Source organism: Phodopus roborovskii, unplaced genomic scaffold (assembly GCF_943737965.1).
Source record: "Phodopus roborovskii unplaced genomic scaffold, PHOROB, whole genome shotgun sequence".
NCBI lineage: Eukaryota > Metazoa > Chordata > Mammalia > Rodentia > Cricetidae > Phodopus > Phodopus roborovskii.
The window spans coordinates 28,194,225-28,216,650 of NW_026126541.1; the positions used below are offsets into that span (position 1 = coordinate 28,194,225).

General features: G+C 44.1%; 2 protein-coding genes across 2 annotated transcripts in view; both read right to left on the reverse strand.

The window, feature by feature from the left end:
* Uhrf2 (ubiquitin like with PHD and ring finger domains 2) overlaps positions 1-6,591 on the reverse strand; it is a 77,655-nt gene extending 71,064 nt beyond the window's left edge. The window contains exon 1 of the mRNA XM_051199982.1: positions 6,292-6,591. Within this exon, the coding sequence (XP_051055939.1) occupies positions 6,292-6,444 (153 nt within the window). The 5' untranslated portion in view covers positions 6,445-6,591. The remainder of the gene's footprint in view (positions 1-6,291) is intronic.
* Positions 6,592-19,106: 12,515 nt separating this feature from the next.
* On the reverse strand, positions 19,107-19,797 carry Tpd52l3 (TPD52 like 3). The gene is given in 2 exon segments (XM_051199778.1): positions 19,107-19,677; positions 19,679-19,797. Coding segments are annotated over 2 exon segments (690 nt in total).
* Between the last annotated feature and the right edge of the window lie 2,629 nt (positions 19,798-22,426).

Genomic DNA, 22,426 nt, shown 5'->3' on the forward strand with positions numbered 1-22,426 from the left:
GGTAGCTTGCTGTTTCTGTCCTCACTGCACCTTTTGGAAGTTGCCCATCCACACTTTCTGTCTACCTCAGTATTGTTATTTCCTTCTCAGGTCTTGATGAGGTTGAAGATTAAACTATCACAACTATTATTCTCTCTTCCTAGTTAGATATATTAGGTACTAGACTTAAACTTTCCAGCTTAGGACAACTCTATTGTAAATTCTGTTATGCCTTCACCCTAGGACTAGATATGTAGGTCCTTTTTGTTCTCGATTTTCCTTTTCTTAGAACACACTTGCTATTCACTGTTTTGTATATAGTTTTGTATCAAGCCTAAATCTTTTCTTTAGACTAAATGGGAATTGTAATGAGATATTCACTTTATCTGCTTCTGTGGCACTGACCACGCCCATTGGGGATGGAGCCAGGGGTGGAAGTAACCTGTGGAACTAGGTCTCAGGAGTGCTCGCTTGCTGGCAGGATGTAGAGAGCATCCAGTGGAACCTGCTGGTGTTCATCTGTCTAGTTTGTAAGTTATTTCTCCCTGAATAAACATCTATTTGGCCTATTTGTTTATCCTGATCCTTATTAAACCACGATAGTGTTCAGCTATCTTCTGTGATGCTTCCTCCTGCGGCAGATGCAAATACAGAAATCCACAGCCAGACATGATGAAGTGAGGCACCTTGGAATACTCAGCCCTATTGGGATCAAATTCCTCCCCTCAGAGTTCAGTGGGGGGATGAACAAGCAAATCTCTGACTCGTGCCTATTCTTTCCTTTCTGATGGTCTGTTTCATCTGACTGATATAATTTTTATCCTACTTTGTTTTTTATATTTGAAAGAGGGAGGGAGGGTGGAAGGGAGGGAGGGAGGGAGGGAGGGAGGGAGGGAGGGAGGGAGGGAGGGAGGCGGAAGACGCTTGCTGGGAGAGGGAAAATCAGTTTTCTCCAAATCACTCCAGCAAAGTACCTAACCAACATAATGGACTCCAAGGTTTTTTGTGTGCTTTTATTTGATTGCAATTTGGTGTATCTTTTTTTCTTTCTGGATGTAGTTTTACTGGTTTCCTTGGTTTTGGGAGATTTTGTTATATTGAGTTTTTTGGTTTTGGTTATTGATAAAGAACTTAAAGCTGGGAGGGTAGAGAGGGGGACTGGATGTGGAAGGATTTGGGGGAGGGGAAGGATATTATCAAAAATATATTAAAACTTTAACTTGTTTTAAATAAAGGGGGAGGGGCTTTGAGATGGCTTAGAGAGTAAAGGTTTGGCTGCCAAGCCTGAGGACCTGAGTTTGAGCCTCAGGATCCACATGATTGACTGACTCCTGCACGTAGTTCTCTGATCTCTACAAGTGTTACATACAGCACATGCACACAAATAAATAATTAAAACAACAATAAAGAGAAGGCACTCTAGTCCTAAACCTTCCCCAGAAAGGAGGGGAAGCACTCAGAAGAACAAAATGTGGCCTTTCCCTCATCTGCAGACGGTCTTTAGAGGCACTCAGAATAATCCAGTGTTTGACCAACCCTCATAGGCCTTCCTACATACAGCCTCCAACCAAAGTAGGCTGTCTTAAACCCCCAGCAACAGGATTGTTTACCTTTAGACCAAGGAGGTTGGGAAAGCACCTAATTCACATGTGGGGTGCACCCAGGTAGATTTCCAGGGTTCATGCTGTGAGATTAAAAGTCCTTATGAGATTGTTTAAGAGAAAGAAACATGTCAATGTCAGTAGGGCCTACTGTGGTTCCATGTGTGCCAAGTGTTTTCAGACAGGACCAAGGGGGCTTTCCTTATTGAGGAGCAGAAAACTGTTGTGAAAGTGTTAAAGGCACAAGCACAGTCAGAAAGTTAATAAATATGCAGCTTTTTTAAATAAGAAAAGTCAAGGTTTCATCAAAAAACAAAAATAAAATGTGCCTTTATACTTTCATTATGGCATTCTTTAATAGCCAAAAATAAAACACTCTAATTCTGAAATAGTTAAAAATGTACAACTTTGTCTAGACAATGTAATGAAAAAAATTACTTTAAAATTTTAAAAGTAGAAAATCAAAACCCTAAACTAGCATAAACAATCCAAATAAAGACAAGACATTAAAGAAGTACATTAAGATAAATATTGTAACACACATAATCCTTCCACTCTGTAGGGTGAGAGGCAGGAGGATCCCAAGTTTAAGGTCAGCTTACCGGGGAATTAGTGTTAAATAACTATGAAGTGAAGATACTTCCATTACAATTTGTAATGATGTCTGAAGCATAAGAGCCAGAGACCTTAGGAGTAAAATTACCTACAAACCTTAACTATTTTCTACCCAATAACTGCCAAGAATGACTAAGTTGCTATCAGTGGTGCTTTCTGAGCTTACTATGACAGGAAAAGTCACATCTAAAGTTAGAGTGGAACACTAAGCATATCAAGGCAAGAAACTCTAATAATAAAGTCAACTTTCCTCATGAAAGCTAACGTGTGTGTGCGCTCTCTTCTCTCTCTCCCTTCCCCCCTCACTCCTACGTCATAGACATCATTCCAGTCCTTTAAAAGTAACTTTTTCACTGCACAGAGCCAGTTCTATTCAGTAATGCCTCACATTCTGTTGAGTTTTTAAGAATGTTGGAATAATTTACCTAGACTACTGAGAAGTTCTTCCATATTTAATATACAGATCCAAGGTTATTTGTTACACAAATTATGTTCTGGAAGGAGAAAGTGATAGGGTCATCTAGAACCCAGCTTCTTAAAACTGTTTGTCGTGAGTCCATATGGGGTCCCATAACTGAATATTGGGGGAAGGAAATATCACATACACAAACAAAAATGACAATAGTAAATGTTCTTGAATGTGCAATGTCCAAAAACTAATTCAAAATAAAAAGTATTATATCTAAAAATGAGATGTCTCTGGCAGAAGTCCATGCTACACAGCAGTGACTCCAGTGCACTCTTGGTTCTGAAAACACAATGTGCACTCTGTATTGTGTGTGTTGTAGTAAGAGACAGCACCAATGGACATTACCTGGAACACCCTCACACAGAGTCAAAGCCAGGTAGTAGGTCATGAACTTCGAGGTTCTCTGCTTTTGTAGAAGCATAATGGATTAACTGTAGAAAAGTGACTTTCGGTATTTTCCTGCCATCATTCCTCAGCCCGTATCAAATTAGTCTTTATGCTGTTATTTTGTTTAAATGTTTGTATTTTAAAGACTGCTATCTGAAATACTGACCTAATTCATTTTAAAGTGTTGAATTTATGATTAACACAGAATTTCAAATATCTTCTAGAAGTACCCTAAACATATTTGTCATTTTGTGCCACACATTTATGCAAAGCAGCATTCTCATCATTGACAATAAAAAAATCAAAATTATCAAGTGTGCAAAATGTTGAGATGTTCTGTTCTGAAGTATCAGATATCCAATCCAGATTTAATTCTTTATATAAAAATAAGCACATCCACCAAATGCAAATTTGCTTTTGTTTTAACAAATAAGAGTACCAAATAATTTGAAAATTAACTGATTTATTAGCAATGTATTTGACTGGTATACCTACCTATTTTCAATACTTATATAACCAATGTTGCATAAAAATTTCTTGGGACAAAAGGAGTTCCAAGTAAAGTTTTACAAGCCCTGATCTAGAAATTCCAAATACCTATAGGCTCAAAGTATAGAACTGTAGTTCATCATCTTATAGAACAGTTCAGAACTACCTTTTAAGAAATTCAAGGTGCAAGACAAGAAACAGAAATGGTTAAGACTTTGTCAGATACACTACTGAATTTTTACTGTGTTAAAGAAGAAATTCCAGGAAATAGGAAAGGTTGCAAAAACAATTCAAGGGAAACCAAGGGGGGTAGGAGATGAACTGGAAGTGGCCAAAAAAGTAATAGGGAAAGTAATTTCCACAGCACTGAAGAGTACTAGGAAGACGTTGCAACTGTTATTTATCAGTCATAGACTAGAGATAAATACATATACACAGTATGGTTCTTATTCCACATCTACAATATATTTAAGGCTATACCAATAGTGATGACAAGAGAAGGCAGGGAAATTGAATTCTTTTAGAAGTCGAAAGAGCTCTAGATTCTAAGATTTAAAGATCAAAGCTTGGTGTTTGGTGTGTATGGGTAGGATTCACTCAGTGGTTAAGAGCACTAGTTACTCTTCCAGTGGACCAGGGTTGATTCCCAACACCCACATAGTGGCTCAACAACTGTCTCTAATTTCAGTTCCACATCTAATGCCCTAATGTTCTCTTCCAGCCTCTGCAACAACCTGAGGTTGCACATGGTGCAAAGACATATATTCCTGCAAAGCATCTACCATACTGGGGGAAAAAAAAAGTGGAGTTCCATGCACTGCTTTTCAAACTTCATTTGTATACAGAACACCTGGGGACAATGTAAACCACAGTCTGCTTCAGTAGACCATTTTGAGGTATCCATGCAAAACAAATGCTATTGGCCCCAAGAATGCAGAAAGCACACTTTGAATAGAAACGGGTAAGAAGCTAACCCTTTGAAGTTCATTTCAAAGTCTGGTGTACATAAAAATTTCCTGTGAAGTTGGGAGTTGGTGCCATACATCTCTCATCCCAACACTCAGAGGTAGGCAGATCTCTGGGATCTCTCAGCTCAAGGCCAGCCTGATCTACAGATTAAGTTCCATGACACACAGGGGTACAAAGAAAAACCTTTCCTGGGGGAAGAGGAGGTTCCTGTGAAATTTGGTTAAAATCAACTACACTTGAAGATTAAATGCAGTAGAAATAACATGTTGAGACACATTAAAATTGGATACATGGTAATTTTTTTTTTTCAGACCAGGGTCTCACTGTGTTTACCCAGGCTCCTTAAAATCCTGGACTCCAGTGATCTATCTTCAACCCAGGAAGCATTTTCTGGTATTAGTGTAAGTCCATTTGTAAGTCTACCAATGTCTACCTTTACATTAACACATCCAGATGAGCTCACATCAGCATTATTTCAATATTACACTCTTGGGCTGTTGTGAACTAATATATTCTCATCCCTCATGTCTATCCAGTGTTGAACTCAACCAAGTATCCTAGGAATCAACGTACAGTATTATTACTACTTAGAAAATTCAAATATGACTACTTAGCTTTGACTGGTAACCACAAGGAAAAGTTATCAGCCACTTGAGGCACAGTAACACAATGCTACTTAGTATTTAATACAGATACAACTGTTTGAAAGAAAAGCTTTCCAGTAAACTGGCTACAACAGAAGCAGAAGTACTATAGGTTCACCACAAGAGAGGCCCTACAAACACTAAAACAAAATCCTGGCCTTTCCTTTCCCATTGTATAATCTGTCACTTTGAAATTTGAGTTCAGCCTTAGAAGTTATAAACCTATGAAAGGAACAAAAATATTCCTTCCAAACCCTCTGTGGCTTACAGGCTACTTCCACCGAATCAGAGGACTGTGTTTAATTCAAACCCCAGGCCTGGAGCCAAAGTGTGGTCTATGGACTGCAAGATGCCAACATTTTAGTGGACTAAAAGACAACACAAAGACAAAGGCAAGAAAAACAAGATGAGTCTGGGTATCTAAACATAGACGCTGAGACTTTACAGGATAGGAAATATCTTATCCTGATCATGCAGGGCGACACTTAAAATTAACGGAGATGCCCCTTGTGGTCCAAAACTACTTTCTGTCTTTTGAGTCACGGCTAGTTATGCCGAAGGGCTGAGTTTTAAAAGCGGGACACAGGTGAGAGGTAAAGTCTGTCTCTACTCAACAGATTTAAACCCGACTTCCGGCTACAAACATCGTTCCTTAAACCCAGGTCTCTAAGCTCGCACAAAACCAATTCCCAGTCTGAGACTGCCAAGCAGGAAGAGAGAGGGGCCGAGCATTCGGTGACCTTCCGAATCTTCAGCGTGCCCACAGTGAAGGCGCCTCACTTTCCATCTCGCATCTGGGAGGCCGGGGCAGGAGTCAGCGGTGCGGATAAAGCCAGCTCGTCCCTCCTGGCCCCGGCCTGGCTGCCCCGAGCCCCGCTGCCCTTCCTGGCTCCGATCCCCCCAAGAGCGGAAAGAGGCACCCGGGGACATCGCCATCTACGCCTGCGGCCGCTGCCCGGCTCCACACAACGGCCGGGCCTGCCGACCCGCTGGGCGCACCTGTAGTTGGGGCCCCGCAGCCGCAGGCCCGCGCCCCGCACCCCGCGCGCCCCGGGCCGCGCCAGCGACCCAGCCCGACACCCAGCCTCGCCCCGGTGCGCCGTCTGCCCGCACCCGCGCTCCCCGCGGGATGCCTCACCTGCTTGCCCCGGTAGAACAGGCGCTGGCACTCGGGCCGCACGTCGAACAGCGCCCACACCCGCTCGCGCAGCTCCTCGATGGTGGCTTTGCGGGAGACGTCCTCGATGGTGCGCGTCTGGGAGCCATCGATGGTGCGGACCTGGATCCACATCGCGGCCGGGGGACGGGGGTCCGGCCCCGCTTTGTCTGCCCCTGCGCTCGGGCCGCCGCGCCGCGCCCCGCCCGGCCCGGCCCCCGCAGCCTCTCCCGGAAGGCTCGGGTCCTCCGCCGCGGCTCGGCGTACGCGAGTGCGGGCGAGGACGGACGGCCCTGACCGCGCGGCCGCCCACCCCTCCGAGGTGGAAGGAGACCGGAACCCGCCGCAGGGCTCGCTCGCTCGCTCGCTCGCTCGCGCAGCCTCCGCCTCGCAGGCAGGGACAGACCGCGGCGCGGCCGCGCGCAGTGTTTACTTATACCGCTCTAGCTCCCACATGGAGGTCACGGCGCCAACCCGGATCTCGCGAGATCCACGCGGGGCTCCGCCTCACGCACAGCCCCAGGGTACTGATCTGGGAAGGGGCGGGGCTCTCGGAGCCGTTACTCGGTGGGGGGGGAGGCGTGGGGGGGGGCGCTCGCCCTAGGCCCTGCGGCCTCGCGTGCTGCGCTCCTGGGCTGGTAGTCGCGTGCCCACGCTGGAGCCCGAGGCGCTAGCTATGGTGTCAAAACCCACACTAGAAATAACTAGCCCCGATGCGCGCACGACAAACGGGGGGCGGGGGGGCACAGCCTACGTCTCCGAGCCATCGCGCGAGGGTGTGGGAGCCCGCCGCCGGGACAGCGCCCGCCACTCGGCCTAGCGGGGGCCCGCGAAAGGCCCCGGGCTGCATCGGCTTCGTGGACACGCTTCCCGCGCGGCCTTCCCGCGGAAACCCGCTTCCCGGAGGCTCCCGCGGGGACGCCCAGCTCCACGCGGCCCCACACAGGCGCAGGCCGCTTGCTTCGCGCAAGGCCGCGGCGCTCCCACTACCACTTCCCGCCAGGGCAGCAGGGCCTGGAGGTGACCGACTCGGCCTCCTGCGCAAAGGGCGCCTTTGGCCGCAGGGATTCTGGGTTTGCAGAACTATAGGCCTCCCAGCAAAGAATGCGAAGCTCCCAGGGGGAACAGGGCCCCCAACAACACGGGGCCAAAGCAACATGAAAAGCTATTGAGAAAAAGCAAAACAAACATGTATCCTACGTTCACCAACACCGGTAACGTGTATCTTCAGCCCAGGTGCAAATTTGCAACAACCAAGTTAATTACAGCCAAGATGGCCTAACGGGGAAAGACAGAAAATGTATGTACACACTTCGTGTCTCTGCCAGCTTTCTAGGAGAAAGAAAAATAAAATGTATCCACCTGCTTCCCAATTAACTAAAACATCTGGCAGACTAAGCGATAGCTATGTCTGAGCACACCTGATCTTACCCGATCAACTATTTGGTGCCATGAGGCTTTGCAAGCATCTTGGGCAGTTAAAGTGTACATGATGCAGGCTGAGTTTAATGGCGTGGTGCAGTATGAAGCCAGCGCTGAGTGTTGGGCTCCTGGGTTGTAATGCTTTTTCTGCTTAAAATATGATCTTGAACAAATTGCTTGGATTTCCTCCACGTAAAATAGTGCATATAAACACCTAGTGAATGTTAGCTTCCTGCTAATCCCTTAGTGGCACACAATAGGGTAATTCAGAGCATTTGTTATCAAGAGAATTTAGATAAACTGGGAATATTCAAAGAAGACAGGGTGCTTAAGCAAAGACACACATTTCACACATCGAAAAGACTGCATATCAGAGAGCTTGACTAAATAAAGAAGGGCAATGTGTGTACGTTAGCATTCAAAAGCAGACTTTCGTAGGCCTCAGGGGGGAAACCTAGGCTTTTCAAAGGCTGCATTGATGTGTTTAAGTATTTAGAATGACAGCAGAAGAAGTGTAAAAGGGTGCCTTAGGGAGAAAGCAAACCCTGGGAAGGTGAGTGAGTTTGAAATTTAGCCAAGAGGCAGCTGTTACCCATTTTGGGAGAGAGAGAGAGAGAGAGAGAGAGAGAGGGAGGGAGGGAGAGAGAGAGAGAGAGAGAGAGAGAGAGAGAGAGAGAGAGAGAGAGAGAGAGAGAGAATATTCTTGAGTGTTCTAGGAAACTGAGCTCCTGAAATTTGTAGAATTTGTGGATGTGAAGAATGAAGAGAATGGAATGTTGACAGCAATTCTCAGAGACACCTAAGTGGATGGATTGGATAAATGGTGTTCATAACTAGAACAGGAAGCAAGCTGGGGAATGCTTTGGTTTCCCCTTGAGTTGTGCTGCATTTGAAATAGATCCCAAATGTACCTAAGATGAAGCTGTCTGATAGTTGGGAATAACTGTCCAGGAGAGGGAAGGGAAGAAGAGAGGTTGAGAAAAGGACTGGTGTTTTGGTTGTAATGGTGTTTGATGGAGACATATTTTGGGGAATAGAGAAATCAGTGATACTGATATGAGAATATAAGGGGATATTCTGGTTGGTGGTAATGCTATAACCTGTGGAGTGACTGTGACAGGGGTGGGGGGTTTTATGAAAAAAATATGTTGAGCATTGACTGTTTATATGTTGTATTTCATATATTTTTACAATCACATTTATATGAAGATCACCCCCCAGCAACCCCTCTCCCGATTTTATATTGTGTTTTATTAGTGTGTGTGTGTGTGTGTGTGTGTGTGTGTGTGTGTGTGCCACAATGTGTGTATGGAGGACAAAGGACAACTTAGTAGAGCCGGTTCTCTCCTTCCACATTAGTGTAGCTTCTGGTGATCCAATTTTGATCTTCAGTCCTGCATCCTTCCTACTTTTTACCAGCTGAGCTATCTCAGCCAGCCCATCATTGTGCTTCCTGTGCTCTGTAGTGAGCACTTAGAACAAAACTAAGAAACAAGATAGAGGCACTCTTGCTCAATGTCCAGACATCAAAAGCAAGCAGTGGGAATAATCAGCATAACCCTGAGAGCAGATGCCCCTGCACCAACCAGGAACAGGGACCAACAAACAAGTTTGCAAGGACAAGATAAGTCCCTGAAGGGCCATAAATCCCAGGCTCCAGGCAGCTCAGCAGCCGATGATCTCCAATGTCCTTCACACACATTAGCAACAAGGGATTCTTCTGGTGACCATGTCAACCTATTAAGATAACTGTTGAGACAGGGTTTTCTCTATGTAGCCCTGGCTGTCCTGGAACTCGCTCTGTAAACCAGGCTGGTCTCAATTTTATAGAAATCTGCCTGCTTCTACCACCTGAGGACTGGGATTAAAGGCATGTGCCACCAACATCCGCCCCCCCCCATTTTTGTATGTGAACAATAAGCCATTCTTTTTTTTTTTTTTTTTTTTTTTTTTTTTTTTTGGTTTTTCAAAACAAGGTTTCTCTGTGTAGTCCTGACAGTCCTGGAACTAGCTCTGTAGAGTAGGCTGCCCTTGAACTCACAAAGATTCACCTGCCTCTGTCTCCTGAGTGCTGGGATTAAAGGTGTGCCCCATTGTCTGGCTATAAACCATTCTTTTAAAAAAGACATCCACCTGCCTTTCTGTGACAGATTAGTTGTGTTCAAGAGAGCTTCATTCGCAGATCTTGCCATCTTCTAACAGAGACAGCAGTTGTATTGAATTAGGACCCCATCCTAATAACCTTATGTAACCTTAACTGTCTCATCAAAGCCTTTCTTTCCATATGTAGTCATACCAGAAGCTAGGTTTTCAAAACATGAATTTCAACATACTAAGTATGTAAATAGAGGGCACAAATAAGTTCACAGCAGATTTCTAAGAACCTTCCAGGACTGTCTGGTATGACTCTATATTTATTTAATTTATATGTGTTTTAACAGACATGTGGAAGTTAGAGGACAATTCTCCTTGGTGTTGCTTCTTTCTTTCTAACACATAGGTCTGGAGTGTCAGACTCAGGTTATTGAGCTTGGTGGCAAGCAACCTCACACACTGAGCAAGCTCTGACAAGGGCATGCTCTCTGCCACATCACACTCACTCTCTTTGAATTTGCTTTGTATTTTTTGACAAGGAAGATTCAGTCAGCATATTTGCTGGCATTGGATAATATGTGTATAAATTTCAGCCAACTTTATTCCCTTAGTGGTATTTGGGATAGATTCCCAAATAGGCCAGTGCTTTATTGTCAAGCTACATCCCTAGACCCTTGGCCACATTCCCTTTCTAACCCATGATTTTTCTACCACGAATAATTCAGACTAACTGCCACCCTCAAGGAGTATATTTTTGATGTAGCACCCTCTTTTCAAAAGATCAGTGGAGTTTTGTTTTTTAGTGTGTGTAGGTGTGTCTGGAAAGACAACTCGGTGGATAAAGTTTACACAGCTGTAATAGAGATAACATTCTCCTCCCATTTGTTCTAATAGCCACACAAAACCTACTTCTTATGCCCTCATACATGCACTTAGTTCCCTGAATTCCAGGGTTCGTGGATGTTTGGGGCAAGAACTCCAGGGTCCTGTTGACTCACCTAGATCCAGTGGATAAGGAAGTCCAGCGGTACTATCATACATGGGGCACATATGACTACAGAGGGAACTGGCAGGACTTTCCTCTCCGTTTCTCTGACCATGGCTTGAAGACATGGTGGTTCAGGCGGCCACACTGGAGAGGTCTCCGACATGGAGCAGCTGTACATCTTATGCAGCTTAGCGGGCTCCTTGTAATATCCACTCCCTTTCCCCAGTGCACTTTCTTGACATTTTGCCTTCCACCATCACACAGATCACCACAGATGATTTGCCACTCTTTGATGGCAGTAGTGGAGGAAATTGAAGCTAAGAAAATGGGTTCAGGAATTAGCCCTAAAAAGCAAACTTTCAGGATGGGATTTCAGTTAACCTACTTGATTGAAGGCAATAAGCAATTCACTGTTGATGGGAAGCCATTTTTTAACCCCCCACTGATTAGCCTGTGGTTTATTGGGAAGGAGAGTCAAGGCATTAGGAGATCAGTAAACAGGAAATAACAATCCTAAAGTTTATGAGATGGGTGGCTGTTTCTGTAAGTCATATAAAAAGAAAACAGTACACCCAGGAGAGCTAACTGGTAGCTTAAATACCCCTGGATAGCAAGTCTCAATAGCAGTTAAGTCTAGAGGTAGAAGGGGCTGAAAAATTATATCCAAATACTAATTATAAAGATGGTAGAGATGTACAAAATACAGCTGAATCTTGAATGAATAAGCCACACTGAAGCTAACATCTAGATGGTGAGGAAGTCATTTAGATCCGGAGTGAGGACATTTGAATAAACAAAACTAAGGATGCTGAGCTGAAAATGTCCTTGAATGTTTGGAGGGCAATGGATTTTCTCTGCTCCTTCTCATCAGCGGAGAGCAGTTCCCCCTTGCCTTGACACTTTGAACCTCAACTGAGGCAGGCACCCAACTGGTTGATAATTGTACTACTCAAACGCTGCCTCCACTCAATTTGATTTGTTTGTTGGGATTATCTTGGTTGGTTGGTTGCATTCTTTGTTTGTTTGTTTGGTTGATTTGATTTTTCCAGTCAAGGTTTCTTTGCATAGCTCTGGCTGTCCTGTAACTCTGTAGATCAGGCTGGCCTTGAACTCAAGAGATTCATCTGCCTCCGTCTGCCTCTGTCTCCCAAGTACTGGGATTAAACCTGTGCCAACACTGCCTGGCTCCAAATCTGATTCTTTCCAGGCCAATAATAAGAATCAGTACAGTGCAGCCTGAGAGGGAAGGTGCAGACTCCACTTGTGAAAGAACTAGCTTACCTAAAAAACAAATAGCAGAATCTGGCAATTCTGTCTGACAGGAAGCAGAAGCATGTATGGGAGTGGATTTTGAAGACGCCAGATTTGGGGAAGATCACAGCACTGGGAAGGGAGAGTTGGCTGGTAGAGGATAGTCTCCATGACTAAGGGACTCAGTGTTCTAGGATCTAGAGCTTGTTGTGTTGGCTCCTTGACACATTGGCTTAGAGTGTGTGACCCCAAATTACCAGAGATCTTGACATTACACTGAGCACAGGAGACCTGGATCAGAGAAGAAGCAATATCGGAATGGCTTACCTGAAAACTCATTACCATGTTCCCTTGGAAGGAATAGAGGGACATTACTATCCATAAGGCAAGAGAAAATATTCTAGAACTAGGTACATTAGTTTACTTAGGACATCAGGGATATCTGTTTTCTGCAAGCAAAGCTTACAGATGTGGCCATGGAGTTAGGCTGCCTAATATCAGCAGGATGGTAGGGTACCAGAGTGACAGAAACCAGTGTCAGGACTTAATTTTGAGAGGCAAGCTAACTGTAATTATAACAGGCATCAAAACCAGAGTAGCAATTAGAATGCTTTAATCTATACAGATTTGTGGCTGTTTTAGGGGAAAGGCAGACAGAAATCAGACAAGGATAATGCTTGATTTGTAAGATAAAAGAAATCAAAGACATGGAAAGCAGAAGGCTGATATCAGCGTTGCAATGGGGTTGCCACCCAGTTTCCAGAGCCAAACCGAGTCACACACCATCAGAATCTACTGGTGAAGTGAGAGACCCCTGAGAAGAATCTTGATAATGTTGCCAAGTAGTACTCTGAACTTTTCCTAAATAGACTCTGAGCATTTGCAAGAATACACCTGTCCTCAGGTCTATCAGCCTGTACTAGGGAAATTGTGGAACCTTTAGGATATAGGTTCATGATATCAGCGGGGGTGCTAAGCCCTTAAACCACAGTTCAGGATCTTTTCCACGCATACATTCAAAGACAAGGGCCTGTTCCAGTCATCCAAGCAAGAGAAGACAGAAACTACACACCTGTTATAAGGCCAACAAATCTGTCCATGTAGTCTTTTGTTTCATTAGGTGACATCAACTTATTCATGAACACTCAGATTCTTTATATCCCTGCCTTTGGACACCTTCAGTTACTCCTTGCTGTCTAATAAATTGAATCTTACTTTTCCTAATGCCCAACTCAGCTCTGTAATCTCAGATAGACCTAATAGCAGTCTATCTTGACAGATTTCAGATATAATACCTTTTTTTCTAGCAAACTATGACTTAGCTAGACCATCTGACTTCTTGGTGTTTTACATTAGTCCCTGTCCTGAGAAATAAAGTTCAAAGATATAGGAGCCAGTTCCTGTGGTTGAGCTGGAATTAAAAGATCATTCTTCAAAGATACCAGGGAGAGCAGATCTCTGGGAAGCTAAATCTATCCTCATTCACCCATCCAGAAAAATTTAGACACAGTTCAGTAAAAGTCTCTGAAATGACTCATAACAATTCATGACTGTCAGATACTGTGGTTGGGAATGGAAATGAGGATGAGAGCTGGGGGTTACAAACTGATTATGTTTCTAATACTGAAATTGAGGAGCCATGGAAGATAATTGCTCAGATCCTGGAAACTCAATAGCTATTTTCATAGGGGGTGTTTGGGGTACATTCACAGGAACAGTCATCACCCTTTGTGGGGAAGAAAGGGCTTATCTTCTAGAGCCTTATCAGCTGTCCTGGAGGAGTAAGCATATGGTCCGTGACTGAGACCTATCCTGGAGAAGAATGTGTGACAATCTGCATAGGTCAATAAGCTCCAGTCCCGCAACATTAACAAGGTACAGTGGGGTTCGCACAGTCCATCTCTTTCATTACTTTCCTCCTGTATTCCACTCCAAATCCAAACTCTCATGTTTCCATCACCACCTGCCCCCAGTTTGCCCAGGAGCCCTCTCCTATTTCCCCTTCCCAAGGAAATCCATGTGTCCCCTCTTTGGTCCCTTCTTGTTACCTAGCCTCTCTGGGACTGTGGATTGTAGCATTTACTTTACAGCTAATATCCATTTATGAGTGAGTGCATATCGTACTTGTCTTCCTGGGTCTGGGTTACTACACTCAGGATTTTTTTTTTTCTAATTCCTGATGTTTCGTTATTTATTTATTTAAATTTGAAACAAGCTTGTTTTACATGTCAATCCCAGTTCCCACACCCTCCCATCCTCCCCTGTTTCCCCCACAAACCTCCATCCCATCCCCTTTCTGCTCCCCAGGGAGGGTAAGACCTTGCATGGAGAGTCCTCAAAGTCTGTCATATCATTTGGAGCAGGGCCCAGGCCCTTCCCCATGTGTCTAGGCTGAGGGAGTATCCTTCTATGTAGAAAGGGCTCCCAGAGTCCATTCATATACTGGGGATAAATACTGATCCACTACCAGAGGCCCCACAGACTGCCCAGTCCTCCCAAGTAACACCATATTCAGGGAATCTGGGTCAGTCCTATGCTGGTTTCCCAGCTATCAGACTGGAGTCCATGAGCTCCGCCTTGTTCAGGTGAGCAGTTTCTGTGGGTTTCTGCACCCTGATCTTGACCCATTTGCCCATCACTCCTCCATCTCTGCAACTGGATTCCAGAAGTTTGGCTCAGTGTTTAGCTGTGGGTATCTGCTTCTGCTTCCATCAGCTACTGGATGAAGGCTCTAGAATGGCATATAAGGTAGTCATTAATCTCATTATCAGGGAAGGGCATTTAAGGTAGCTTTCCACTAATGCTTAGCATGTTAGTTGTAGGTCTCTGGGCATTTCCCTACTGCCAGATTTCTCTTAAAACCTATGAGTGGCCCCATCTATTATGGTATCTCTTGTCTTGCTTTCCCTTATTCTTTCCCTGACTAAATTTTCCTGCTCCCTCATGCCCACCTCTCCCCTGCTCTTCCTCCTAACTCCCTCTCCCCTCCCTCCATGCTTCCAATTTGCTTGAAAGAGCTTATCCCTTTCCCCTTCTCCAGGGGACCATGTATGTCTCTCTTAGAGTCCCTCTTGTTTCCTAGCTTTTCTGGAGGTGTGGACTGTGGTGATCCTTTGCTCTATGTCTGAAAACCATATATGAGTGAGTACATACCATGTTTGTCCTTTTGTGACTGGGTTACCTCACCCAGGATGGTTTCTTCTAGTTCCATCCATTTGCCTGCGAATTCCAAGACTCCGTTGTTTTTGTTTTTTTTTTTTTTTTTCAGCTGAGTAATATTCCGTTGTGTAAATGTGCCACACCTTCTTTATCCGTTCAGTTAAGGGACATTTAGGTTGCTTCCAGGTTCTGACTACTACAAATAATGCTGCTATGAACATAGACAGATGTCCTTGTTGTATGAATGTGCATCTTTTTGATATATGCCTAAGAGTTGAATTACTGGATCTTGAGGTAGACTGATTCACTTTCCTGAGGAACTGCCATACTGATTTCCAAAGTGGCTGTACAAGTTTGCACTCCCACCAGCAGCGGAGGAGTGTTCCCCTCTCTCCACATCCTCCCCAACATAAACTGTCTTTGATGTTTTTGTTTTTAGCCATTCTGACAGGAGTAAGACGGTATCTCAGAGTTGTTTTAAGCTGCATTTCCCTGATGGCTAAGGATGTTGAACACTTTCTTAAGTGTCCTTCAGCCATTTTATATTCCTCTATTGAGTATTCTCTATTTAGTTCTGTACCTCACTTTTTAATTGGATTATTTGGTGTTTTGGTAACTAGCTTCTTTGTATATTTTGGAGATCAGCCCTCTGTCAGATGTGGGGTTGGTGAAGATGTTTACCCATTCTGTGGGCTGCCGTTTTGTCTTGTTGACTGTGCCCTTTGCTTACCTATCCAAGAGCATAGGAGATCTTTCCATTTTCTAGTATCTTCTTTAATTTCTTTCTTTAAAGACACATTGGAAGTCAGTCTACCTCAAGACCCAGCTATACCAATATTGGGCTTATACCCAAAGGGTGCTCAATAATAAACATTTTCTTTTTTAAATATTTTTTATTTATTTTACATACATTCCCCCTTCCTCCTCTCTTCCGGTTCTCTCCCCAGCTTCCCAGGACTCCTATATACCTCCCTCCCCATTCACTCCTCCTCTGTCTCCATTCTGAAAGGGGCAGGCCTCCCATGGGCTTGAATTAAGCATGACGCATCAAGTGGAGGTAGGACTGAACTCCTTCCCCTGCATCAAGGCTGGGCAAAGTAATCTAGCATGGGGAACAGGTTCTCAAAAACCAGCTAAGCACCAGGTACAAGTCCCGATCTCACTACTAGGGGCCTTACAGACAGACCAAGCTACACAACTGTCACACACATACAGAGGGCCTAGGGCAGCCCCATGCAGGCTCCTTAACTGTTGGTTCAGAATCCATGAGCTCCCACATACTCAGGTCAGCTGTCTCTGTGGTTTTCCCCATCATGACCTTGACCCCCACACACCTCCCTTTATTCAGGAGGACTCCCAGAGCTCAGGCCAGTGCTGGGTTCCCTGCATCTGCTTCCATCAGTTACTGGATGGAGTATCTGATTAGAGTAGATGGCCAGTCCAGGCACCCTCTCCATTATTGCTATGAGTCTTAGCTGGGGTCATCCTTGTGGATTCCTGGGGGTTTCCCTGACCCTGGGAATAAACCTTTTCTTTAACTCCTGAGGAATCAATGGATATCTTGGCCAGTGGCCTCAGAATCTTTTAACAGTTTGCCAAGAGAGTGGGTGGGTACATACTTTTTGATCTTTGGAATGATCAAAGGCAGCATGAGAAAACTCTCAAGCAAAAGGGACATTCAAACCTTCTTTGTTCCACAAACTTAACAGTGAAAAAAAAGTTAAAGTATCTTCCTTTAATTGAGAGTTTCACCATCCAGTTCCATATCAGAATGGCAAGGTTCTAGTAGCTTATTTTCAACCAAATCACCCTGATTCAGTCTCTCTCTCTCTCTCTCTCTCTCTCTCTCTCTCTCTCTCTCTCTCTGTGTGTGTGTGTGTGTGTGTGTGTGTGTGTGTGTGTGTGTGTGTGTGTGTGTTTTCTTTCATGGTTGTTGACATTCATTGTTTTTCCTATCCTGCTAATCAGCCTAATCTATTAAGCCTTTGCCTGGACATATGCAACCACCATCTTGTGTTCCTTCTTATATGCAAGCTTAAAAAAGGTTGCTTACAGACACACTTCCATAGTCTTGTGGGCTTGAGGACCAGTGGGTGCCACTTGAAGAACCCCAGTTTGGGTGATGGACAGGTGGGAAAGGGTTGAGATCAGCAATGGAGTTAGCATAGCAGTGAACAAGCAGCTTGGAGCTTATAAACATACAGACTCAGCCCCCAAATATGCTGCCTGGCTACAGGATTGCCCTGGCTCTGGGCCATGATGGAGGCCCAAGATGATGAGGAATATTTCAGTTTTTGGATTGAACCTCATTGAAGGGCCACCATGGCCCCTGATGTCACCGACAGCCATGTGTGGGTCAGTGGCCCTGATGTGGTGGGGGCTAGGTTCATGTTCAAGGCTAGTGTTACTACCTAGTGCATGTGTATGTCCATGGTCCATGCCATAGATGAAGCCATGTTGATGTCCTTGAGCCATGCTGCTGTCAGGGACCATGTTGATATGTATGGCTTGTACTTCCATTTGAGGCAATGGTAATTTCTGGATCAGAGCTGTCACATAGGGCCATGTCTGGGTCTGAGGCCCTGTCGCAGATGGGGTCTGTGTTAATTACTAACCCATTCTTGTTCATCTAATATTTCCATGTGGTCTCATCTTACCGGAGAGAGAGACTGCCGGTGTTCTGCTCTCTCTGTCTCTCCATGTTGACTCCTCCTTACTACTTCCGCAAATCCTCCTCATTTCCTAGTCCCGCCTGTCTTGCTTTCCTATTGGCCAACAGTGCTTTATTCATTAACCAGTATGAGAAACATATTTACAGAATGACATCTCCCATCATCTCCTCTTTTCTGCCTAAATAAAAAGAACGGTTTTAACCTTAAGCATAGCAAAATATATCCCACAATAGTTATCAAGTAAGAATCACAGTTAACAATATTTAGTCCATTAACATTTAGCAAGATGTAAGAAAATATCCCATCATCTATTCTATCTTTGTGAATCTAAACTCCTATATGTAACTTATCTTTAATCCTAACTAAGGAAAACTATAACCATAACTATAACCATAAGCAAGATAGGCAGGACTAGGAGACAAGGAGGAAAGAGGAAGGAGTAGGGAGGAGTCAACATGGAGAGACTGGGGAGAACAGATGCCAGCCCGACTCTCCAGTAAGATGATGAGATCATGTGGAAATACTTAGATTAATAGAAATGGGTTAATAATTAAGATAGAGCTAGCCGATATGAAACAAGTACCTGGCCAACAGAATTATATCAAATACAGAGTCTCTGTGTGTTAATTGGGACCAGCGGGACCAGACCGGCTACAGGAAAAACCTTACTCCTTACACAGTTTTCTTGACTACATTTTAAAAACAAAAGCTATGCAGCCAGGGATGTAGTTAAGGAGTAGGGAAATTGTATAGCATATATGAAGTGTGGGGTTATGTCACCAGCAGTACACTAAAATAAAGGTTGCAGGTCAAGTGAGTGATGCTTGAAGAAAATGGGAAGAATACATACGAGGTCATTTTACACCTTTTCCCAATCCCAAATATAAACCTCTCTGGCCTTCTAATTGGCGAATATTCCAAAGAGTCTGGTCTGGGATGCCCCTGGAGCCATTACCCTGTCTGTTAAACTTAACCCCAGAAGAGCTAACAGATGTGTTTCATTTACAAACTTGTGTCAACTTGGGCTTCTCTCTCATGTAAGAGCGGCAAATATCTATACGCAAATGGATATTCCTGTTACCAAAACTGGACTGTGACCTCGCCCAGAATTTTAGTAGCTTTACCATTGTTGGTTGATTGCTTGTTTTTGTTTGGCAAGTGGAAGAGGATTTCTCTACTGGTTCGGCAGCCAAACAAGGCTAAAAAAGGGCTTACTCTGGCTTCAAGATGGAAAGCAGTTGATCTCCAAGCTCTGGAACAGCTTCATAGCCCCTCCCTGGAACTGAGTGTGGAGCAGTGACACTCGCTGGTGAAGAAAGAAGGCCACTACCAAGCTCTCTGCCACCTGCAACTCTTGACTTGACCGTCTCCATCATCCCCTCAAGAGATCTGAAGGTGGATGACTTCTTCACGTCTTCAAGCTTTCTGCAAATGCCAGAGCCCACCGAGGTCAAGGCGGGTGAAGTCTTTTCCTTCATGCAGGCGTTGGAGGCCTGGGCATCATGCCAGTTCTTGGACGGATTCTGCCTTAGTCCCACCAAGGCCACGCATCCTAAATTCTTCCTGAGTTCCCCACACTGCTTCTCTTTGGCTGCCAGCATGTTGCGTAATGTTAGGATCTCTTCCTCCAATTTAGTGAGCTTAGATTTGAGCTCCATTTGTTCAGCCTCGGTCAAGTCTGGTTCTGAAGCTGGGTGGGATTCATATGTGGATGCAGAGGGCTCTGCCATGGCATCTAGAACAGAAAGGGAAACGTTTTCATCCAGGGAGTCCAGGTCCAGCACTGGTTTGTGGAGAAGTAGGGCTGGAGGAGTTGTAGTCTAGACCTGCAGGCTCAGAATTCTCACCAGTGAGATAGGAGTCTAGGTGAGACGGGTCCGTATCTTTGGCAGCAAAACTCATGCGCTGGCTAGCGAGTCTGTGTCCTTGCGAGAAGAGTGGATGCTTAGAATGGGGATCCACTTCCCGTTAGTAGGGGTTGGATGTGGGGGAGGAGGAAACCATAGACTTCCGGCCCAAAGGGCTGCCAGTCATCCAGCACCTTTCTCCATCGAGGACTGCTCTGTAGAGGTGTTTCAGGGGATTGTTTCTGCATCACAAGTACCTTGTGAGGTAGACAGAGCCCACATTATTGTTGAGAGAAATCTCTTTTCCTCTAGCAGTAGTGACATAGGCCAGGTGTTCACACCAAAGTGTGTGCTGCCCCTTTTCTACCACACAAGTAATTTTCAAACCCTCAGAGATCAATAAGAGGTTATGCTAACAGGAAACTCAGAGCATAGGTAACTTAAGATGGGGTGTGGAGCTCAAAACTTCCATGCTTGCCCGCCTCCCCATCTTCTGGACCCAGGTTTCCAAAGAAGCCCCGAGAAACTCCGTCAACTCTTAAGGTAGATTTGAAAGAACCACAGAAATTAGTACTGGGTAATACAATCCCAGTGAGGTATCAGCAGTGTCGGAGGGCTGCAAAGCAGTGTTCGGAGAGTAAGTCTGGGCAGCCATGGTTGGCTTAGTTTGAGTGATGAGTGGAAGAGAACAGTAAACCGGGAATAGTGGGTTTTATTTGTTTGTTTGCTTTGGGTTTTGCTTTGTTTTAGATTTAGACTCTTTGAAAGTAAAGACTAATTTTTAATACCGAGGTTGTGTTTTCTTTTCCCTACCTGCATCTATTCATACTTATGAAAGCATGCCTGCCTACATTTAATGGTTGTCAGTTGTGGGAGCTGGTCTACCCAGCAAACCAGAGCCTCAACCTCAGATGGAGTCTGAGAGGGCAACCCACTCCTTGCCTCAGTTCATCCAGAGTTTGTAACTCATAAGCAGAGGGATCAGAACGCTAATTCAAGAAGAACATGTGTCAAGTATCACTTAGCTCCTTGTCTGGTTGCCTATACCCAGGAAATATCATTGATCAAGCCTTAGACCTAGTGATCTTGTTGAATATTCTGCTTATCTTTGCAAGCATGACATTGTGGAACATAATACATCCCTCCACAATTTTATTTATTTATTTAAATTAATTAATTAATTTATTTATTTAATTTTTTATTTTGATTTTTCAAAATAGGGTTTCTCTGTGTAGCGCCGACTGCCCTAGACCAGGCTGGCCTCAAACTCAGAGAGATCCGCTTTCCTCTGCCTCCTGAGTGCTGGGATTAAAGGTGTGTGTCCATAGCTGCATCCAAGCCAACTTTATATTCAGTAACCCTTTCACCCAACCTGGTAGTGCTTTAAAAAGGATATTTATTTTTGTTTTATTGAGTGTATGAAGTCTGGGGGGCGGTAATTGCCTGTGTGTACGAAGTCCTGAAAGTACAGCAACACATCCCTAAACCCTGTTTTGTGTCTGGATAGACTTTTCCTCCTTTGCCTATTTAAACTCTAGTGGTTGCAATACTTCCAGACTCGGACTGCTCTCTGCTCATCCACAACTGATAATTAAAGGTTTTTTAAAGCAAAAATCCCCTGGATTAAGCTAGTTAAGTTAACATGGCCATACATTGGTCATTCAGAATTGACATTTCAAATTACCAGGTCGGAACTGGAACTTCTACCTGATATTTTCCCTCCTTGGATTGCTTTGACCACTAACCTCGCCGTCCATTTTCTTGTGTTTTATGTTTCCCCACTCTTCACTTAAAACCACAATTCTTTGTTAGCTTTGATTCCATTTGATGCAGTAATGATTTTTTTTTTCTCATAGGAAAACTGAGTTGGCTCATTTCTAAGCACTGGTTTCCAGATCCCAGATCAAGACATGGCATCTCAAAGGAGGCTCCTAGTTGGCAGTGTTCTGGCCTCCCAAGCAAACCTAGATAAATAAGAGGAATAGTGGGACAGCCTATTCTGTTAGGCTTATGTTTAACCATATCCAAAATATTTATATTTTGAGAAGGATCTATTAAATGAAGCTTTGTTTAGTTTACAGGATTCCTAATCAGTCATTTTCAAAGCTATCCTTTTAAGGTATAAAAATAGCACACAGTGAAATAAATCTGTGTGACATAAAAAGACATGAAACTCCTCATCAGAAACTGAAAGCTTTTTGAATCTATTTAGTCAACAACAATTCAGGAACAAAGCCGAAGCTGTTAATGACATATATTTAGTAATTTGATAAACCCTTTATCAAAGTCCCTCCAAATGTAAAAAGTAAATGGAAATTTAAAGAAAAAAAAATTTGTATGTGTAGAAACATGTCTATTTTATTAATAAAAATTCTTGAATATAAATTCAAACAGCCCCCCCCCAACTAGAGAGCCTATCCAGACATTTGGCTAAAGTTTCTCTCTTTACATACTGGGAAAGTCCCTTTTAACATATTGGGAAAGGATAGCATTGTGGAAAATAAACCCTACAAAAGAATGTAGATAAAGCTGGCCTGCAAGTCAGGAAATGCTTGGTTCATTACTTAGGGGTAGATACAGGTTGTCTGGCCCTGTCAAAGACAAACTTGGCATATTTCTCTACTTATGATCTAGAAATGCAGAAGATGCTCTAGAAGAGAGCTGGGGCTGGACACAATTCAGAT